This window comes from Ranitomeya imitator, chromosome 3 (assembly GCF_032444005.1).
Source record: "Ranitomeya imitator isolate aRanImi1 chromosome 3, aRanImi1.pri, whole genome shotgun sequence".
NCBI classification, from domain to species: domain Eukaryota; kingdom Metazoa; phylum Chordata; class Amphibia; order Anura; family Dendrobatidae; genus Ranitomeya; species Ranitomeya imitator.
The window spans coordinates 510796915-510814517 of NC_091284.1; the positions used below are offsets into that span (position 1 = coordinate 510796915).

Here is a 17603-nt window from a genome sequence, read left to right on the forward strand (position 1 = left end):
GCCAATCAGGGCATGCCGCACGCCTAGCTAAAATCCATGTCCGCCTGGGCAAGAATGCTTCGTTAGGGTATTCTTGGCTTCTTCGGATGAGATGCCAAATCTGGTAGATCAGACTGCCCATGCCGGCAAATGTCTCGTGACCGCTTCCTTTTGATGTGGCTGGTTGATCCGCCACGGCTACCAGCAACATCGCTGCTATACGCCATATTCTCTGGTCTATAATCATATTCCAAGGCCCTAGACCTTTTAGATCCAAGCTGGATCAAATAATTTTGGATGTCCCGGCAGGAAAAGCACCTCGCTTCCCCGGTCCAAGTCTAAAGTCCTTTTAATAGAAAAAGGTTGCCTCAATTTCGAGACAAATGGCAACTTCTGGCTACAAAATCGACTTTTTCTTCTCCTCCAGGAAGATATTTCCTTCTGCCTCGCCCGCCAAGACATACGTCGCAGGCCCCAGGGGTTTTTCAGGCCACCTTTTTCCCTACCACGCACAGCAGTGATCGTACCCGTCCCCAGGAATCAACTTTTTTTTTTTTGGGGGGGGGGGGCTTTACTCTATTCTTCTCATAGTCTCGAAGAAAGACTTCCATTTTTTGACCTCAAGAGATTGAAATGTCACATTCGAATCTGCCTTTCGGGACCGAGTCCCTATGTTCGGTAATCACTTCCATGGAGCCGTAACAATTTCTTCACTTTCTTGTTTGTGTTTAGCATCAGAAGTCCCTATGGTTTGCGATCCAGGAGGATCTTTATCAGTTCACGGCCCTCCCTTTCGACCTGGCCTCTGCTCCCAGACTATTCACGTCATGACAGTAGTCATGGACTTCCTTCATTCCAAGGGGATTCTCATATTTCCCTACTTGGACGATCTTCTGATCAAGGAACCGTCCCACCGAGACTGCGACCAGAGTCTTCAGTTTTCTCTGGAAGCTATGGTCCATCTCGGCTGGATTATCAACAGAGAGAGGTTCTCCCTCACCCATGCCCAGCACCTGGTGTTTCTAGGTTTAAGTTTAGACCCAAGCCCGTGTCTTTCTTCCAAAGGAGAGGTTTTCATCCCTCTTCCAGGGGACCCGTACTCTAAAGTGACCACCTTCTCTCCCCCTTCAGTCTTGCAGTAGCGTTCTAAGGAAAAGGATTGCTGCCGTGGAATCCTTTCCTTTTGCCCATTTCCATGCCCATCCTCTTCTGCTGGCCTTCTGGTCGTCTTCAAATGAGGTCCGTCTCCCTGGACGGTCCCGTGCTTCTACATCTCTTGGTGAGGCAGTCCCTCACCTGGTGACGCTATCGGCATCAGTCTTATGAAGAAAGTTCTTCCTTCCTCTCCAGTGGCCGGCCAGTCTCCTCAGTTGGGGAGCTGTTTTTTCTTCGTCACACAGCGCAGTGCCGCTGGAATGCCCAAGAGGGCGCTCTCTCCCATCAATCTCCCGGGGATCAGGGCAATTTCCTTTGCTCTTCGCCACTGGCATACCCTCCTTCCGAGCCAGCTGGTCCGTATACAGTCGGACAACGCCAGCTCATTATGGGGGTAGAAAATCGGGTAGCTGATTTTCTGAGCCATCAGGTCCTCGCTTCAGGCGAGTGGTCGCTCAGCCCCGCCATCTTCACCCAGATATGCAGAAAAGGCGCTCTCCGGATGTCGTCCTCATGGCGTCTGATGAACCACAAGGTCCTGGGATCCTCTAGCCATCTGTTACGAGGCTCGAGTAATATCGTGGTCACAATTCCAACTACCTTATTTTTTCCGCCTCTCCCTTTGACCCGAGAGTCGGGAAAGGGTTTAAGACAGAAGGGATCTCTGTAATCCTGATAGCTCAACTGGCCAAGAAGTACCTGGTGAACATACTCATGAACGCCCCCTGGAAGCTTCCAGGCCGTCCAGATCCTGTCTCTCAAATCCCCCTCTTTCACCAGAGTTCACTGTCTGACGTTAAGAGCATGGCCGTTTAGGCGTAGTCCTGAGGGAGGCTGTTTTTTTGCATCAGGTCACTCAGACCATGTTTAGGGCCAGAAAGCCAGCATCCTTGCGTATCTACTACAGATACTAACAGGCTTTCTTCTGGTGGGTTCGAGGACAAAGGTTTGGTCCCTATGTCCTGTTCTCTTCTTTCCATTCTTGGTCTTCTACAAGTGGGTCTTGACTCTTGTCTATCGTTCTGTCAATTCTTTTCCAACAAAATCTGGCTTCTCGTTCCCAGGTAAAGACCTTTCTTCAAGGAGTCACCCACCTGGCACCTTCTTACCGTCTTCTGATAGATCCATGGGATTTTAACCTCGTCATTGCCGACCTCCTGCTAAGCTCATTCAAGACCTCACGTTTTCTCTCCTGTTATGGAAAGTTGTCTTCTTACGCTACTTTCACACATCAGGTTTTTTGTTTCAGGCTAAATCCGGCGAATGTTGGAAAAACTGGATCCGGCGCAGATTGTGAAAGGCTGATGCAACGGATCCGTTTTTTTTTTACGGATCCGGCTAGCCTATCTAGATTATTGGATAAAAAAAAATTGGAGCATGCTCAGTTTAAAAAAACGGATCAGGCTGCCGGATCCGCCATTTTCTGCATCCGGCTCCCATAGGCTTCCATTCTAGCAAACAGCCGGAAGCGCTGGATCCGGCGCTTCAGGCTTTTTCGCCGGAGACAAAAAACGTTACAGTAGACGTTTTTTTCCAGACGCCGGAATCGAGTGTACGCCGGATCCGGCATCAAACCAGAAGGAACGCTGTGCAATCCGGCGCTCCTACAAGTCAATGGGGGGGAAAAAACGGATCCGGTTTTTATTTTTCCGGTTCAGGTTTTTCTCCCGAGTGCCGGATTTGGCCTGAAACAAAAAACCTGATGTGTGAAAGCAGCCTTAGTTGCATTACGTCCATCAGGAAAGTTCCCGAGTGAGCGGCATTGTCCTGCCGTTCCTCGTTCCTGATTCTGCATCAGGACAAGGTAGTTCTCGGGCCTGTTCCTTTCTTCCTATATAAGGTGGTCTTTTCATTTCACATTAATGAAGACATTGTCCTTCTCTCTCTGTGTCTCTCTCTGGTCCATCCCCCTGGAGAAGTCCCTCCACAAGATGGATCCCGTCAGAGCTATCCGAGTCTACTTTTCAAGGACTGATCCCTTTCGTCAATCTGATGCCCTGTTCGTCATCTCTGAAGGTCTCCGTAACGGACTCCCAGCTTCTCCGTTCACTATTGCCGTTGGATTCGTTCAGCAATAATGGAGGCATACCGCGTTCAGGACAATCGGCCTCCTCCGGTGATGAAGGCTCACTTCGCTCGGCTTTGAGGCCTCCTGGACTGTTTGTTACCAGGCCTTGGCTTTCCAGATTGTAAGGCTGTGACCTGGTCGTTTTTACAGGGTTCATAGCGATGCCTCGCCTGTTGCAGGCCTGGGAAGGAAGGTGCTACAGGCGGCGGTTATGCAACGGCGACCTGAGTCTCTTTTTCTTTGCATCTTTCCTATTCCCCACCTAGGGACTGCTTTGGGACGTTCCATGGTTACCTGTGTCCCCCAATGAAGCGATAATGAAAGCGTACTCACCGTAAAATCTCTTTCTTGGGGCCTTCATAGGGGGACACAGCACCCTCCCTAATTGTTTGTGCCATCATTGGGCCTGTATACCATTCGTTGTTTGTTCGTACATATGTTCAGTTTTTGGTTGCTTCTCCTACTGCTTTAACACTAACTGAGGTAGTTTGTGCCTGTCGGTGGGTGTATCCTGCGAAGCAGGAGCTATTTTCCTTTTTTTGCATAGTGTCAACCTCCTAGCGACAGCAGCATACACCCATGGTTACCTGTGTCCCCAATGAAGGCTCCAGAAAGAGATTTTACGGTGAGTACCAAAAATCCCTCTTTTTTCCCCAAAATGGTTTATACAGCTGTGTAGCTCTTTGCAATATAATGCAGTCTATGGCTTATATCCCAAAGTACTGTTTCAGCAGCAAGAGACTGCGCTCTTAAGGTATTTGCAAATGAGGCCGTAGATTGTAAGGCAGGGTCACATTGCGTCAATGGCAATGCGCTGACAGCATCCGTTACACAGCGGCACTAATGCTATTTAACGGATGCGTTAGCGCACCCATTGACTGCCATTATGTAGCGCATCGCTAACGCATGTCATAATCGGCATGCGTTAGCGATGTGCCGTCATTCTGTGACGGACCCTCGGACGCGGTCTGCAGCGTTTCCGGGTCCGTCACCGATAGCATAGGTGGAGCATCTGTGCTATCACGATCGCATAACACGATCTTTAAAAGGCACTAGCGTTGGTGCAGTCCGTTTAACGCATGTGTTGAACGGACTGCACCAGCGCAATGTGAACCCAGCCTAAGCCTGCGAGGACAAGGTTGTCTGTGCGTGTGTGTGTGTGTGTGTGTATGTATGTGTATATATGTGTGTGTGTGTGTGTGTATATTTATATATATATATATATATATATATATATATATATATATATATATATGTACGTGTGTGTATATATATATATGTATGTATGTATATATATATATATATATATATATATATATATATATATGTATATATATATATATATATATTCTTTTTTTTTTTTTCGAATTAATTGTGCAGATAAATAATATGAGGCTGAAAGTGCAATCCTCATTTGCATAAGTATTCAAAACTTTAAAATATAAACCAGTCAAAAGCTTAAGGCCCTTTTCACACATCAGATTTTTGCCGTCAGGCACAATCAGGCAAATCTTGAAAAAAAAACGTATCTGTTGCAGATTGTGAAAAACTGATGCGATGGATCCGGTTTTTTGACGGATCCAACTAGCGGATCCAGCTAATTGGACCCAAAAAAAATCTGAGCATGCGCAGTTAAAAAAAAAAAAATGGAATCTGTCATTTGACGAACCGACACCCATAGGCTTCTATTCTAGCAAAATCCGTTTTTTCGCCGCAGACAAAAAACATAACTTTGTACGTTTTTTCCAGATGCCGGACAAACACTTTTTGCAAAAGATAGACGAAACGTGAGGCCATCTGGTGCAATCTGGCGATAATACGAGTCTTTGAGAAAAAAACGGATCCGGTGGCAGCTTTCGCCTGATCCGGCGAATTTTGAAAAAAACGGATTGAGCCTGACGGCAAAAACCTGATGTGTGAAAGGGGCCTAAGTCCTAAAGAGCTACAAAGCCATGTAAAAGGGCCAGAGGAGGGGCGCTGACAAGTTTACTCTAAAAGATGAAACACAGGATGACCTTTTTTTTTATAGTTTTGTCTGATCATTTCTTTCAATTTTTTTTCTGCTTTAATATAGGTTACTCCAAAATCCATTGAAATCCCACTAAAAGGCAAGTTTCAATTTAGAGCTTCCATTTGCATGTTGTCTTACTTTACATTGCATCAAAAGCTAGGTGTATAATTTCACTTTGAGTATGTTCACCATGATGACTTGAACTTGGTTTTTGCCTTTTCATCATTACCTATAAGTAAGGATGCTCAGCGTCTATGTGGACCTTGAAATATTTTTGGTTTTGTTACAGCAGCTATGGTACACATTGCAACAAAACATCTCTTGTAGAACATAAGAAATGGAGGGCACCACCTCACATATAACCTATAATCAGGAATGTCCCGAATCCCCCTCAACATGAATAAAGTCACCAGAAAACCACATAGAAGAAAGACATGTTGTAAAGGAGATCAACAGGACTAAATGGTAAGCAAAAATATCAAAAAGTTTTTATTGCACAACATGATAAGCAAACAACACCATTAAAAGCAATTAAAAACTACCCGTGATAACAGGAATGCAAAACATATCCCACAGACTGAAGTATAGTAATAACAATTGGCACCTGGGAGGTAAAGGACACAATTATTGACAACAGGACCTCTCCATAATCAAAATAATAAATCAGTTTGTACCAGATTGCTTATATATATATATACAATGAGATAACAATATGGAATGCCTGTCAAAACTAATGCCTACCAAACATGGTGCATGAAAGAAGTGGAGGATATGGACCACATACAAGTATATGCTCTCTCTCACATACAACTCCTACCATATAAACACTGAGGACATATCTGCCTGACTACCATGCCGCCATAGTGACTGCTGCATATTGAGTAAGATAGCCCAAGCAGGAAAGTGCAAAAAAGGCAGTCTAAATCACAGGAGTATCACGCATATGCATACCAACAGAGTGCATTACGCTCAGAGCCTATTCAGAGCGATGACAAGTAAGTCATAAGGTCCAGTCCGTCCTGCCAGTCAAGGTGCCAAGGGAAGTCCGTGGGGCTATGTTGCCCTACGCGTGTCGCTGCAAAGAGGCAGCTTCATCAGGGGCAAGTATATCATGTTGTGCAATAAAAACTTTTTGATATTTTTGCTTACCATTTAGTCCTGTTGATCTCCTTTACAACATGTCTTTCTTCTATGTGGTTTTCTGAAACCATCTCTTGTGTATAGAAAATGTTCTAGTGTGCATTTGGCTTCTTGTGGCTTGTTGTAATGTAGCCCAGCAATCAGGGCTAGAAAAACAACTTACAGTTTAATCATTATTGTTGGAATTTCCTCAGTTTGTTTTTTTAGTTTCTTCATAAATTTAAAATGTGACAGAATTCCATTCACAATCCATGGAACGGACAGAGGTGGTCATGTTCTGTTCTCTATCTCCTTCAATCCCATAGAATTTAAATACAGTGTTTATTGAGGGATTCCCCAATTGACTAGAAACGTCAGTTTGCTGTTTTTTAAATGGAATCTGTCAGCAGGTTTTTGCTGCCTCCTCTGAGAGCAGCATAAGGTAGGCAAAGAGAAGCGGAATCCAGACATGTATCACTTAGATTAAAGAGTGTAGCCGTTCTGACACAGGGCATTTAGATTTAGAATGAAGCAGAGCTGATAAAGCTAACCCCGCCCACAGCAGGCTCTCTGTGTACTAAGTCCATATACAGTGAGCTGTTTATCACAGGGGGAGGGGCAATCGCTTGACTAGTGTAGTCCAGCATTTTTACTGATTAATCCGTCACAATTAGTACACAACAGCACGCACTTTGACAACTGACACATCCCTGAGTTCTGTGTTTCAGCCTCTATCTCCTGCTGTCTTCAGATTACATAGCAAAAACCTGCTGACAAATTCCTTTAGCATCACATAGCATGCACTGAAGCTTTCAAAACTTTTGAGGAATATTTTCTCAGTGTTCAACACAGCTGATTTTCCCGTCAGGTTTCCAGTATGGGATATCTGACGTGTTTTAGTAGCACTATGCATGAAGTTTTAAGAAATCTGTTGCACACTCTGTAAAAGAATATTCTCCAGCCGTGCAGATTTCACCGTTTCCAAAAAATGCTTGTTTGCAGTGCCTTTGGAGGAAAGTACGCATATTTCACTGGATACAACGAAGCTACAAAAGTATGGTTTATGGCTAACCAAGGGAGGAGACTCTGTAAGATGCAGTGCCGTTATTATCTTGTGGATAACTATGGACTATATTCCTCATATTGAGAAACAAATAGGAGCAAAATCCAAAAACCAAGGATGTGAGTATGTGTTCTCTTCGGTGGCATTAATGCCTCACCAGAGTATTCTCTGCATTAAAAGATAAGTAAAAAACAAAGACTGAAACATAATGATTAAATACTGCAGTAAATAAATAAATAGCATTATGTATGAAAATAATGTACGGTATTTAGTTAACATGTTTTTTTTTACATAAAATAAAAATGTGAAAGCCATCCCGCCTCATCACGACAACCATTACTGGGACGATCCTAACTCTTACACTAAAATCCATACCGTTTGTGAAGCGACATGTACGTAGATAAGGGATGAGAAGGACTGCCACCAACTAAAGAGAAGTACAAAGATACTGCTTTGTGCTTGTGTAATCTCTATTGCTCCCACATATACAGTCCTGGCCAAAACTATTGGCACCCTTGAAATTGTATTACACATGTTTTGTTATGCACATGTTTACTTCCTGTGTGTCTATTGGAACAACACAAAAAACAGAGGGAAAAAAAGGCAAATTAAACATAACTTCACAAAAAAAAATCCTAAAAATGGACCTTACAAAATTGTTGGCACCCTCGATTTAATATTTGTTCACACACCCTTTGGAATAAATACGATAACTGCAATGAATTGCTTCCTATAACCATGAACAAGCTTCTTACACCCCTCAACTGGAATTTTTGACCACTCTTCTTTTGCAAACTGCTTTGGGCCTTTCCTATTTGAAGGGTGCCTTCTCCCAACAGCAGATTTAAGATCTCTCCACAGGTAATCAATGGGATTTAGATCCGGACTCATTGCTGGCCACTTCAGAAGTCTCCAGTGCTTTGTTTCCATCCATTTCTGGGTGGGGTCATTGTCCTGCTGAAAGACCCAAGACCTAGGTCGCAAACCCAGCCTTCTGACACTGGGCACTACATTGCGGCCCAAAATCTGTTGGTAATCTTTAGATTTTATGATGTCTTGCACACAGTCAAGGCACCCAGTGCCAGCGAAACAACCCCATAACATCTTTGAGCCTCCACCATATTTGACTGTACTGTGTTTTTTCTTCTGCCCAAACCACGCCCATATCTGATTTCTACTGGTCGCGCAAATTTATAATTAACTAGATGGCAGCCCGATTCTAAAGAATCGGGAGTCTAGAATCCATATATACTTTATTTATTCAAATGTAAGAATAATACAATTAATAAATAATAGTAAGAAAGAACAAAAAATGGCTGCACTCACCAGCTCTTGACAATTCTTGTTATTTAAGGTACAGTTACACAGGATCCATGAACATGCTTATGAGGGGAGGGATGAAAGACATCAGACGACAACTTGTCTTTTTGCTCTGCATTATTAGTATACTTTCTATCAGACCTAATCTTACGTGCGCCATCAGCAGCTTTGGGCTCTGTGTCATTAGTATCCTTACTATTAGAGCTCATGTTGGCTAAGCTAAACAGCTTTAAGCGTGGTGGTGGCAAACAACAGGTTAATACGAGGCAGTGTCAGGTAGTAGGAAAATAGCCAGTTAATAATAGGCAATAGTTCTTTGCAGGAATGCAGATATTAATAAATAGGCAGTTTATATTGCAGAGAAATTGCTGGGCAATAATGGACAATGTCCTTATGTGGCAAATAATAGAGCAATATACCCAATGTGGCAAAGAAGAGGTTAATAAACGGCAGTCTCTCAGTATAACAGTCAGTGAATAATAGGCAGTATATGGAGAAAACACCAAACAAAAGTTCAAAATTGGTGTGAAAATGTCACTGAACCACTTCACAACTAAATATATATAGTTTTGGTAAATGGTATTATCATTTTTTTGACGAAATTCGGCAGGAGCTTGAAGAGCAACGTCACTGGGCCCGCCTCCACGCAGTAGAAACTTGCTGTGAGGTAAAAATTCAAAAATCACACCAAAATGGCGGGTGGAGTGTGTCACAGTACGGCACGTTTCTGATTGGTCGCTCGCAGCAGGCGGCAACCAATCAGACACTGGACACTGTTGACGTCACTTATCTCCGGACATTAGCTCCGGACATTAGCTCCGGACATTAGCTCCGGACAAAGCCACGGAAGTTGGCACAAATTGCAGGAAGTAGTATTCTAGGCAATTATATATTAGATACCTTTAGTATCACCTGCAGAATTGTGTGTCAGTTAACTACTGCATGCAAACGTGGTGTTAGCCGCATCTGGCTGTCGTAGCATGGAGGCCCAACTTTTAAAGGGATTTCCAGCTATAGAAGGAAATCTTCTGGCAGCAGCTTATGGTCCAAAGTTACAACTGATTTCCAAATCCTAGTCACATCACATACCTCTATCTAATAAAATGGGCTGCTGAGACTTGCAGTTGTCTTGGTTCCAGGCACATGCAGCAGTGTATGTAGTAAGTGAATTGTTGTGCTTGTTTTCCTCTTATTACAAAGTATTGCCTCATTTTTTCTTTATCTTCAGCTAAATCAAATGAACTGCTCTTTCTGGAGTTGTTGGAACCTTTGACATGCGAAGAGCAGTCTCTCATGTGTAAGATTATGAAGGAAGCCAGTGAGCGGGGGATACCTACCTTGGCTGATACCTTGACCTGGGACGAGATATATGCTATCTTGGAGGATTTGTCTAATGAAGACTGCGCTTTCAAAGCAAATTGTGGCATGGACTGTAAAAAGAAACAAGAGTCAAGCAATACATCTCCTCTCAAAGACCCACCAGAGGTAGGCTTCTTAAAGGGTAACACCCAGTATAGAGGTAATGTGTGTATAAATCTCTAGAGTAAATGCATACACTGTCCTGCATATGGCATTACCAGGTTCAAGCAAATCTGCCCACTGCAAGGTGATTTATGGGTACATCATAAGTATAGGGCCCGATTAATGAATTCTGCTGTTGCTCACACCAGACCTAATGAAAGCCTTGCTTCAATATAATGCACCTAATTCATTAGGAATCGCACACTGCTTGAAGGGCATTTTGTCAATAGGATCAATAATCCTAATTTGTCTAAATGGGCATGCTGGTCATAGGAAGCTGAATAAAAAGATGCCTTAGTACCTGCAATCTGATGTCTTATTCCAGAGAAATCCATTTTTCCTAGTATGTTAATGAGCTGTTAAGATCTGTGGGATGGCTACAGATCTTCCTGAGAATCTGCCTCCATAGCTTACTTTATATGACTGGGGACATTACCAGTCTGAGACATGTAGTGACTGCCAGTCTGCTTTCTTGATCTACATGACTCACACTGGTAACACATACACACACCAATATTGAGGGGACATTACCAGTCTGAGACATGAAGTGACTGGCAGTCTGCTTTCTTGATCTACATGACTCACACTGGTAACACATACACACACCAATATTGAGGGGACATTACCAGTCTGAGACATGTAGTGACTGGCAGTCTGTTTTCTTGATCTACATGACTCACACTGGTAACACATACACACACCAATATTGAGGGGACATTACCAGTCTGAGACATGAAGTGACTGGCAGTCTGCTTTCTTGATCTACATGACTCACACTGGTAACACATACACACACCAATATTGAGGGGACATTACCAGTCTGAGACATGTAGTGACTGGCAGTCTGTTTTCTTGATCTACATGACTCACACTGGTAACACATACACACACCAATATTGAGGGGACATTACCAGTCTGAGACATGAAGTGACTGGCAGTCTGCTTTCTTGATCTACATGACTCACACTGGTAACACATACACACACCAATATTGAGGGGACATTACCAGTCTGAGACATGAAGTGACTGGCAGTCTGCTTTCTTGATCTACATGACTCACACTGGTAACACATACACACACCAATATTGAGGGGACATTACCAGTCTGAGACATGAAGTGACTGGCAGTCTGCTTTCTTGATCTACATGACTCACACTGGTAACACATACACACACCAATATTGAGGGGACATTACCAGTCTGAGACATGAAGTGACTGGCAGTCTGCTTTCTTGATCTACATGACTCACACTGGTAACACATACACACACCAATATTGAGGGGACATTACCAGTCTGAGACATGTAGTGACTGGCAGTCTGTTTTCTTGATCTGCATGTCTCACACTGGTAACACATACACACGCCAATAGTGAGGGGACATTACCAGTCTGAGACATGAAGTGACTGGCAGTCTGCTTTCTTGATCTGCATGTCTCACACTGGTAACACATACACACGCCAATATTGAGGGGACATTACCAGTCTGAGACATGAAGTGACTGGCAGTCTGCTTTCTTGATCTACATGTCTCACACTGGTAACACATACACACGCCAATATTGAGGGGACATTACCAGTCTGAGACATGAAGTGACTGGCAGTCTGCTTTCTTGATCTACATGTCTCACACTGGTAACACATACACACGCCAATAGTGCCGGCGCCATTCAAATAGTGTCAACAACTGCCTCTGTCAGGGATCGCGTGACATCAGCTGCTGCTGCTCACACTTCATCAGGATATCAAATATGTCCGTAGGAGAGGAGAATGAAACTAGCAATGATTGGCTGCAGGAATCTTGTAGCATTATGTCACGCGATCCCCAGGAGAGTTTAGCTAGTGCCTATACCAGCACCAGAGGTGAGTATAAGTGTTATTATAACCCTTTTAAATTATAAAGAACTTGAAGAAAAAATTAGGATTCATCTCTTCTTTAGATGTACTGCCATGTACATACAATGTATAACATGTGTAAAATTGGCAGCATGCTCAAGTCTTTAAAATAACTCTTTTATAAAATACAAGAAATAAATGTAAATAAGCCACATATCGCAATGATAAAGTGGTTGACCCACAATTCAATGTTTTTGTCAAAAGCCAATACTTTGTTACCATCAGAAAATAGACCGCAATCTGCCCCCTCCACGAGCTTTCCTGACACGTACTTGGACTTTTTAGTACATGTGTATCCACTGAGCAAAAATGGGGGTCATTCTGCTCAGCTCACAAGACCAGTGTTTGTGTCTGGGAATCTAGAGTTCGTAGCAGCACTTTTTTCTTTTTTTCTTTTTTTTCTTTTATGGCCAAGTCGCTTATTCCTAGAAACCAATAAAAACACCACATAAACGGAGTATATTTCTCTAGCTCACTGGTCCCACTAAGAGTGAATGAGCAACACAGCGGTCAGTCGGTCCCCCAGTGATCGGCAAGTTATTCCCTTTCCTAAAGATGGGGTGATATGTTCCAGACTTGAGATACCCCTTTAAATAGGTTGACCAGATGTAGAAAAGCAAGTTTGCTCTCTTTCAGAAACAATGCAACTATGTAATGCCACCTCTGACCATATGTTGTTCGTGGTTTCGCAATTAAACTGCATTCACTTTAATGAGGCTGAGTTGTCTTAACAGACTCTACACATAGTCAGGGGTGGCGCCGTTCCTGAACAAGGCAACCATTTTTCTCTACTTTTGGACATCCCTTTTATGCTATCCTGTCACTTTTCAAAATCAGTTGCAAGACGTATCCACTAAATACAAATACAGGTCTTACTTTATTCTTTTATTGAAGATCTGATTAAAACATAACATCTTTTACGTATGCTGAAAGAAGAACACTGGTGTTTTAGGTGCATCTGCGATCTTACACTTCTTACTGGTGGAAAATTGCTCCAAATAGTGTGAATTTGGAGTAGTACGATCTGTTACTCTGGTTGTGGAAAATGTGTTTCTTTTTTTTTAACTTGTAGTACTTTTACTTTAGTTACTTATATTTTCTAGGCTTCAAAAGTAACATCTTCCTACACCTTGATACAGACTTGCAAAGATGGACGTTATTCAGTGTCTATGGTCCCAAGACGAGATGACACCTTGAAAGAGATAGACAAGGGAGGAAAACTTCTGAGGTGCGTGTAAGGCTTATTTGTATTAAGAAGCATACACCTTAGAACTAGGCTTCCCCTTTAATAAAAGCACATCTGTAAGCTGGATATGCTGCCTATGAATAGATTGGTATAGATGCAAGTCCCAACTACTATTGCAAAAAAAATATTCTGCCTTTTAAAAAGGACAGTGAAAAAATGTAGCAGACTCCTACTTCAGAGTATACCCCAAGGCAATCAAGGGCAGACTCCTAGCCATACTATAGGCCATATTATAATGTAGCTTGAAAATCTGGTGCCTCCATCCCACATAATCGTGGAAACCCTTTCTTGGGTTTCTGTCTGCACTCGTGCCATAACCTTTATCACTTCGTATGGCCGTACAGTTAATAAACTTAATCTTGTGCGGTAATTCCTAGTAAAGCAAATTACATGTGCACATTGTGCTCTGCTGGGACAGTCCTCTGCATCTTTAATTGATCTCTATTAGGTGCAGGATCTTTCAGAACATCTGAGGATTAAACACATGCTTCCTCAGGCCCTTAGAAAACAAATTTTAACTTTATGTTCAGTATATGTCACCTGGGTCTTCAGAAATGATCATAGAAGTGTGTATGTTTATCGACTATAGTATTTTATTTTGTACCTGACACACTGACTATAAATTGCGCTTCTGAACAAGGATAACTTGTTTGACCATTTGTTTCATGTAGTGGCTAACTTCTGATGACAGTTGTAGGTTCACACTGCGTTGTGTGAACCCGTTAAACGGACTACGTTACATCGCGGCATAATGCTTGCAATGGCGAACACATCGCTAGCGCACGCCCACAATGGGCGTGTGCTAACGATGTGCCGTCATTTGAGGGATGGACCGCGAACGCTGCTTGCAGCGTTCGAGGTCCGTTCCTCGCTAGCGCAGATCGGGCATCTGCGCTAGCGGGATCGGCAAACGCGATCCCATTTGGGACATTGCGTTAGCGCAGTCCGTTAGCCTATGCGCTAAACGCATTGCCCTAACGCAATGTGAACCTAGCCTAAGGGAAGAAGTGATCATAAACCTAAATCATCATAAACCTATGTATACTACACGATATATTCTTCTTGCCTCCTTATTAGTCTTTTTATGGGCTCATCAGACTTTATCTGTTTGTTAGGTTACTGGTTTATCCTCCACCCCCAACTAAAGGGGGCCTTGCGGTAACCAATGAAGATTTGGAGTGTTTGGAACATGGCGAGTTTCTTAATGACGTTATTATTGATTTCTATCTGAAGTAAGTACTTTTTAGCTAGTTCTATGGATGAGTTCTTCTAGTTTGACCGCATTGGTGAAAATATACCACCTGCTTAAGTATTGCGTGCTCTTCAACCTAAATCTGCATTTACACGGCAAGATAATTCTGAAACAAGAATTCTTGTGTTCGTTTTATGATCCTCCTTAAGAACACTTGTTTAACCATCATCTTGCGATGTAAACATGCAACTCATTCATCGGGTGACATGCTCTTTTGTGCAGCGCAAAAGGTCTTCATTTCTAGCGATTCATCGTTTTCGGCGGCTCATTGTTCTGTGTAAACACGACTCGCACTGCTGAGAGCAATAGCCGCTTACACGCACTGAGCGATCTATTAATGGATTGATCAGTACGCATTTATTGCAGTCTGCCTGTGTAAACAGGCTATTATATAACCCCCAATGCTATTGAATAGAATAGTAGCTGACCTGCAGTAGTTGGAAGCAGCCAGTGACCAATGTGTATAGCTGTGGTCTTCCTCTCCATTCAGTGTTTACATCTGGCCATCTCCGGAGGTCATAACATCTGATTAGTGGAGTGGTTGTCGGATCCCTATTTTATATAGATGTCTTATTTTATGGATAATCTTTTAATATGGTAGGCCTCATTCAGCTGTCTACTTTTTTCTCAGATATGAAAAAGGACTGATTTTTTTTTTCTTATCAGTTTGCAGTATCAAAGTTTTATTAGTGTTTAGCCCATAAAATAGTTTTCTGGTTCTTCTACCCATTAAAGCAACACTCCCATCAAAGTTTTCATCCTCTTAATATATTGCAGTCATCATATTCTCTAGCACTGTGTGCTTACAATTACTCATTTTTGCTTTCTACCAATGCCATTCTGCCAATGAATCTCTTTTTTTCTGCTCTATGTAGAAACAGGAAGACTCTTGTCCCTGCGTTTATCATCCCCCTCATCAACTCCTGACCCAGCTGCTTCCTCTTCCCCCCCTGCCAGGGACTTTTCCAGAGACTTTTGACTCATACAGGGAAACTTGACCTCCTGTTTCTACATAGCGCTTAGAAGGATTGAGCTAATAAGTGTTTAATTATATGTCATAGACCTAATGGAAACAAGAAGAATCAGGTGGGTAAAAAGGCAAAATGAGCAATTGTAAGTACACAATGCTGTGTAATATGATTGCAATATATTAACCCCTTCCCGACCTTTGACGCAGCGTATGCGTCATGAAAACCTGTGCCAATCCGACCTGTGAAACAGCATAAGCGTCATGGTCGGATCGCGTCCCTGCAGGACGGGTGAAAGGGTTAACTCCAATTTCACCCGACCTGCAGGGACAGGGGGAGTGGTACTACAGCCCAGGGAGGGTGGCTTCGCCCCCCCATGGCTACGAATCGCTCTGATTGGCTGCTGAAACTGAAACAACAAATCAGAGCAATCTGTAATATTTCACCTATGAAAATTGGTGAAATATTACAATCCAGCCATGGCCGATGCTGCAATAGCATCGGCCATGGTTGGAGACCCCGATCTGGCCCCCCCACCGACTGACGGTGGCGATCTGCAGCCGCCGTCAGTGTTCTGTACCCCTCCGTCCTGTCCTAAGCGCCTTCCTCTCCCCTCCGACCCTCCCCCCGTCCTCCGCTCCGCAACCCCCCCATGATAGAACCCCATGATAGGTTCTATCACAGCGATCAAGATAAAAAAAATAGTAAATAAACCCCCCCCCCATTTATCCCCCCCATAGGTAGGGAAAATAATAAAATACAGAAAATATATTTATTTTTGTTTTTCGGTTAGGGTTGCACTTAGGGTTAGGGTTGCACTTAGGGTTAGGGTTGCACTCACTTAGGGCTAGGGTTGCACTTAGGGCTAGGGTTGCACTTAGGGTTGCATTTAGGGTTAGGGTTGCACTTAGGGATATCGTTGCACTTAGGGTTGGGGTTGCACTTAGGGTTAGTGTTGCACTTAGGGCTAGGGTTGCACTTTGGGCTAGGGTTAGAATTAGGGTTAGGGTTGCAATTAGGGTTAGGGTTAGAATTAGGGCTAGGGTTGGAATTAGGGTTAGAATTAGGCTATGTGCACACGGTGCGGATTTGGCTGTGGATCCGCAGCGGATTGGTCGCTGCGGATTCGTAGCAGTTTTCCGTCACATTTACAGTACCAAGTAAAACTATGGAAAACCAAATCCGCTGTGCCCATGGTGCGGAAAATACAGCGCGGAAACGCTGCGTTGTATTTTCCGCAGCATGTCAATTCTTTGTGCGGATTCCGCAGCGTTTTACACCTGTTCCTCAATAGGAATCCGCAGGTGAAATCCACACAAAAAACACTGGAAATCCGCAGGTAAAGGGCAGTTCGTTTTACCTGTAGATTTTTCAAAGACGGTGCGGAAAAATCCGCACACAAATCCGCAATGTGGGCACATAGCCTTAGGGTTAGGGCTGGAATTAGAGTTAGGGTTGGAATTAGGGTTAAGACTAGGGTTAAGGGTGTGTTGGGGTTAGGGTTGGGATTAGGGTTAGGGGTGTGTTGGGGTTAGTGTTGGAGTTAGAATTGAGGGGTTTCCACTGTTTAGGCACATCAGGGGGTCTCCAAACGCGACATGGCGCCACCATTGATTCCAGCCAATCTTGCGTTGAAAAAGTCAAATGATGCTCTCTCCCTTCCGAGCCCCGACGTGTGCCCAAACAGTGGTCTACCCCCACATATGGGGTATCAGCGTACTCAGGAGAAACTGAACAACTTTTGGGGTCCAATTTCTCCTGTAACCCTTGGGAAAATAAAAAATTGCGGGCTAAAAAATCATTTTTGAGGAAAGAAAAATTATTTTTTATTTTCTTGGCTCTGAGTTATAAACTTCTGTGAAGCACTTGGGGGTTCAAAGTACTCGCCACACATCTAGATAAGTTCCTTTGGGGGTCTAGTTTCCAAAATGGGGTCACTTGTTGGAGGTTTCTACTGTTTAGGCACATCACGAGCTCTGCAAACGCAACGTGACGCCCTCAGAGCA

At 43.4% G+C, this 17603-nt stretch overlaps 1 protein-coding gene across 3 annotated transcripts in view; it reads left to right on the forward strand.

The window, feature by feature from the left end:
* Window positions 1–17603, forward strand: part of SENP7 (SUMO specific peptidase 7) — a 177379-nt gene that overhangs the window by 89715 nt on the left and 70061 nt on the right. For 2 of the 3 annotated variants that reach the window (XM_069757698.1, XM_069757700.1), the window contains 5 exons: window positions 5277–5310; window positions 7335–7514; window positions 9944–10200; window positions 13235–13359; window positions 14493–14609. In XM_069757698.1, the coding sequence (XP_069613799.1) occupies window positions 5277–5310; window positions 7335–7514; window positions 9944–10200; window positions 13235–13359; window positions 14493–14609 (713 nt within the window). The remainder of the gene's footprint in view (window positions 1–5276; window positions 5311–7334; window positions 7515–9943; window positions 10201–13234; window positions 13360–14492; window positions 14610–17603) is intronic. The other variant, XM_069757699.1, reaches the window with a different exon arrangement.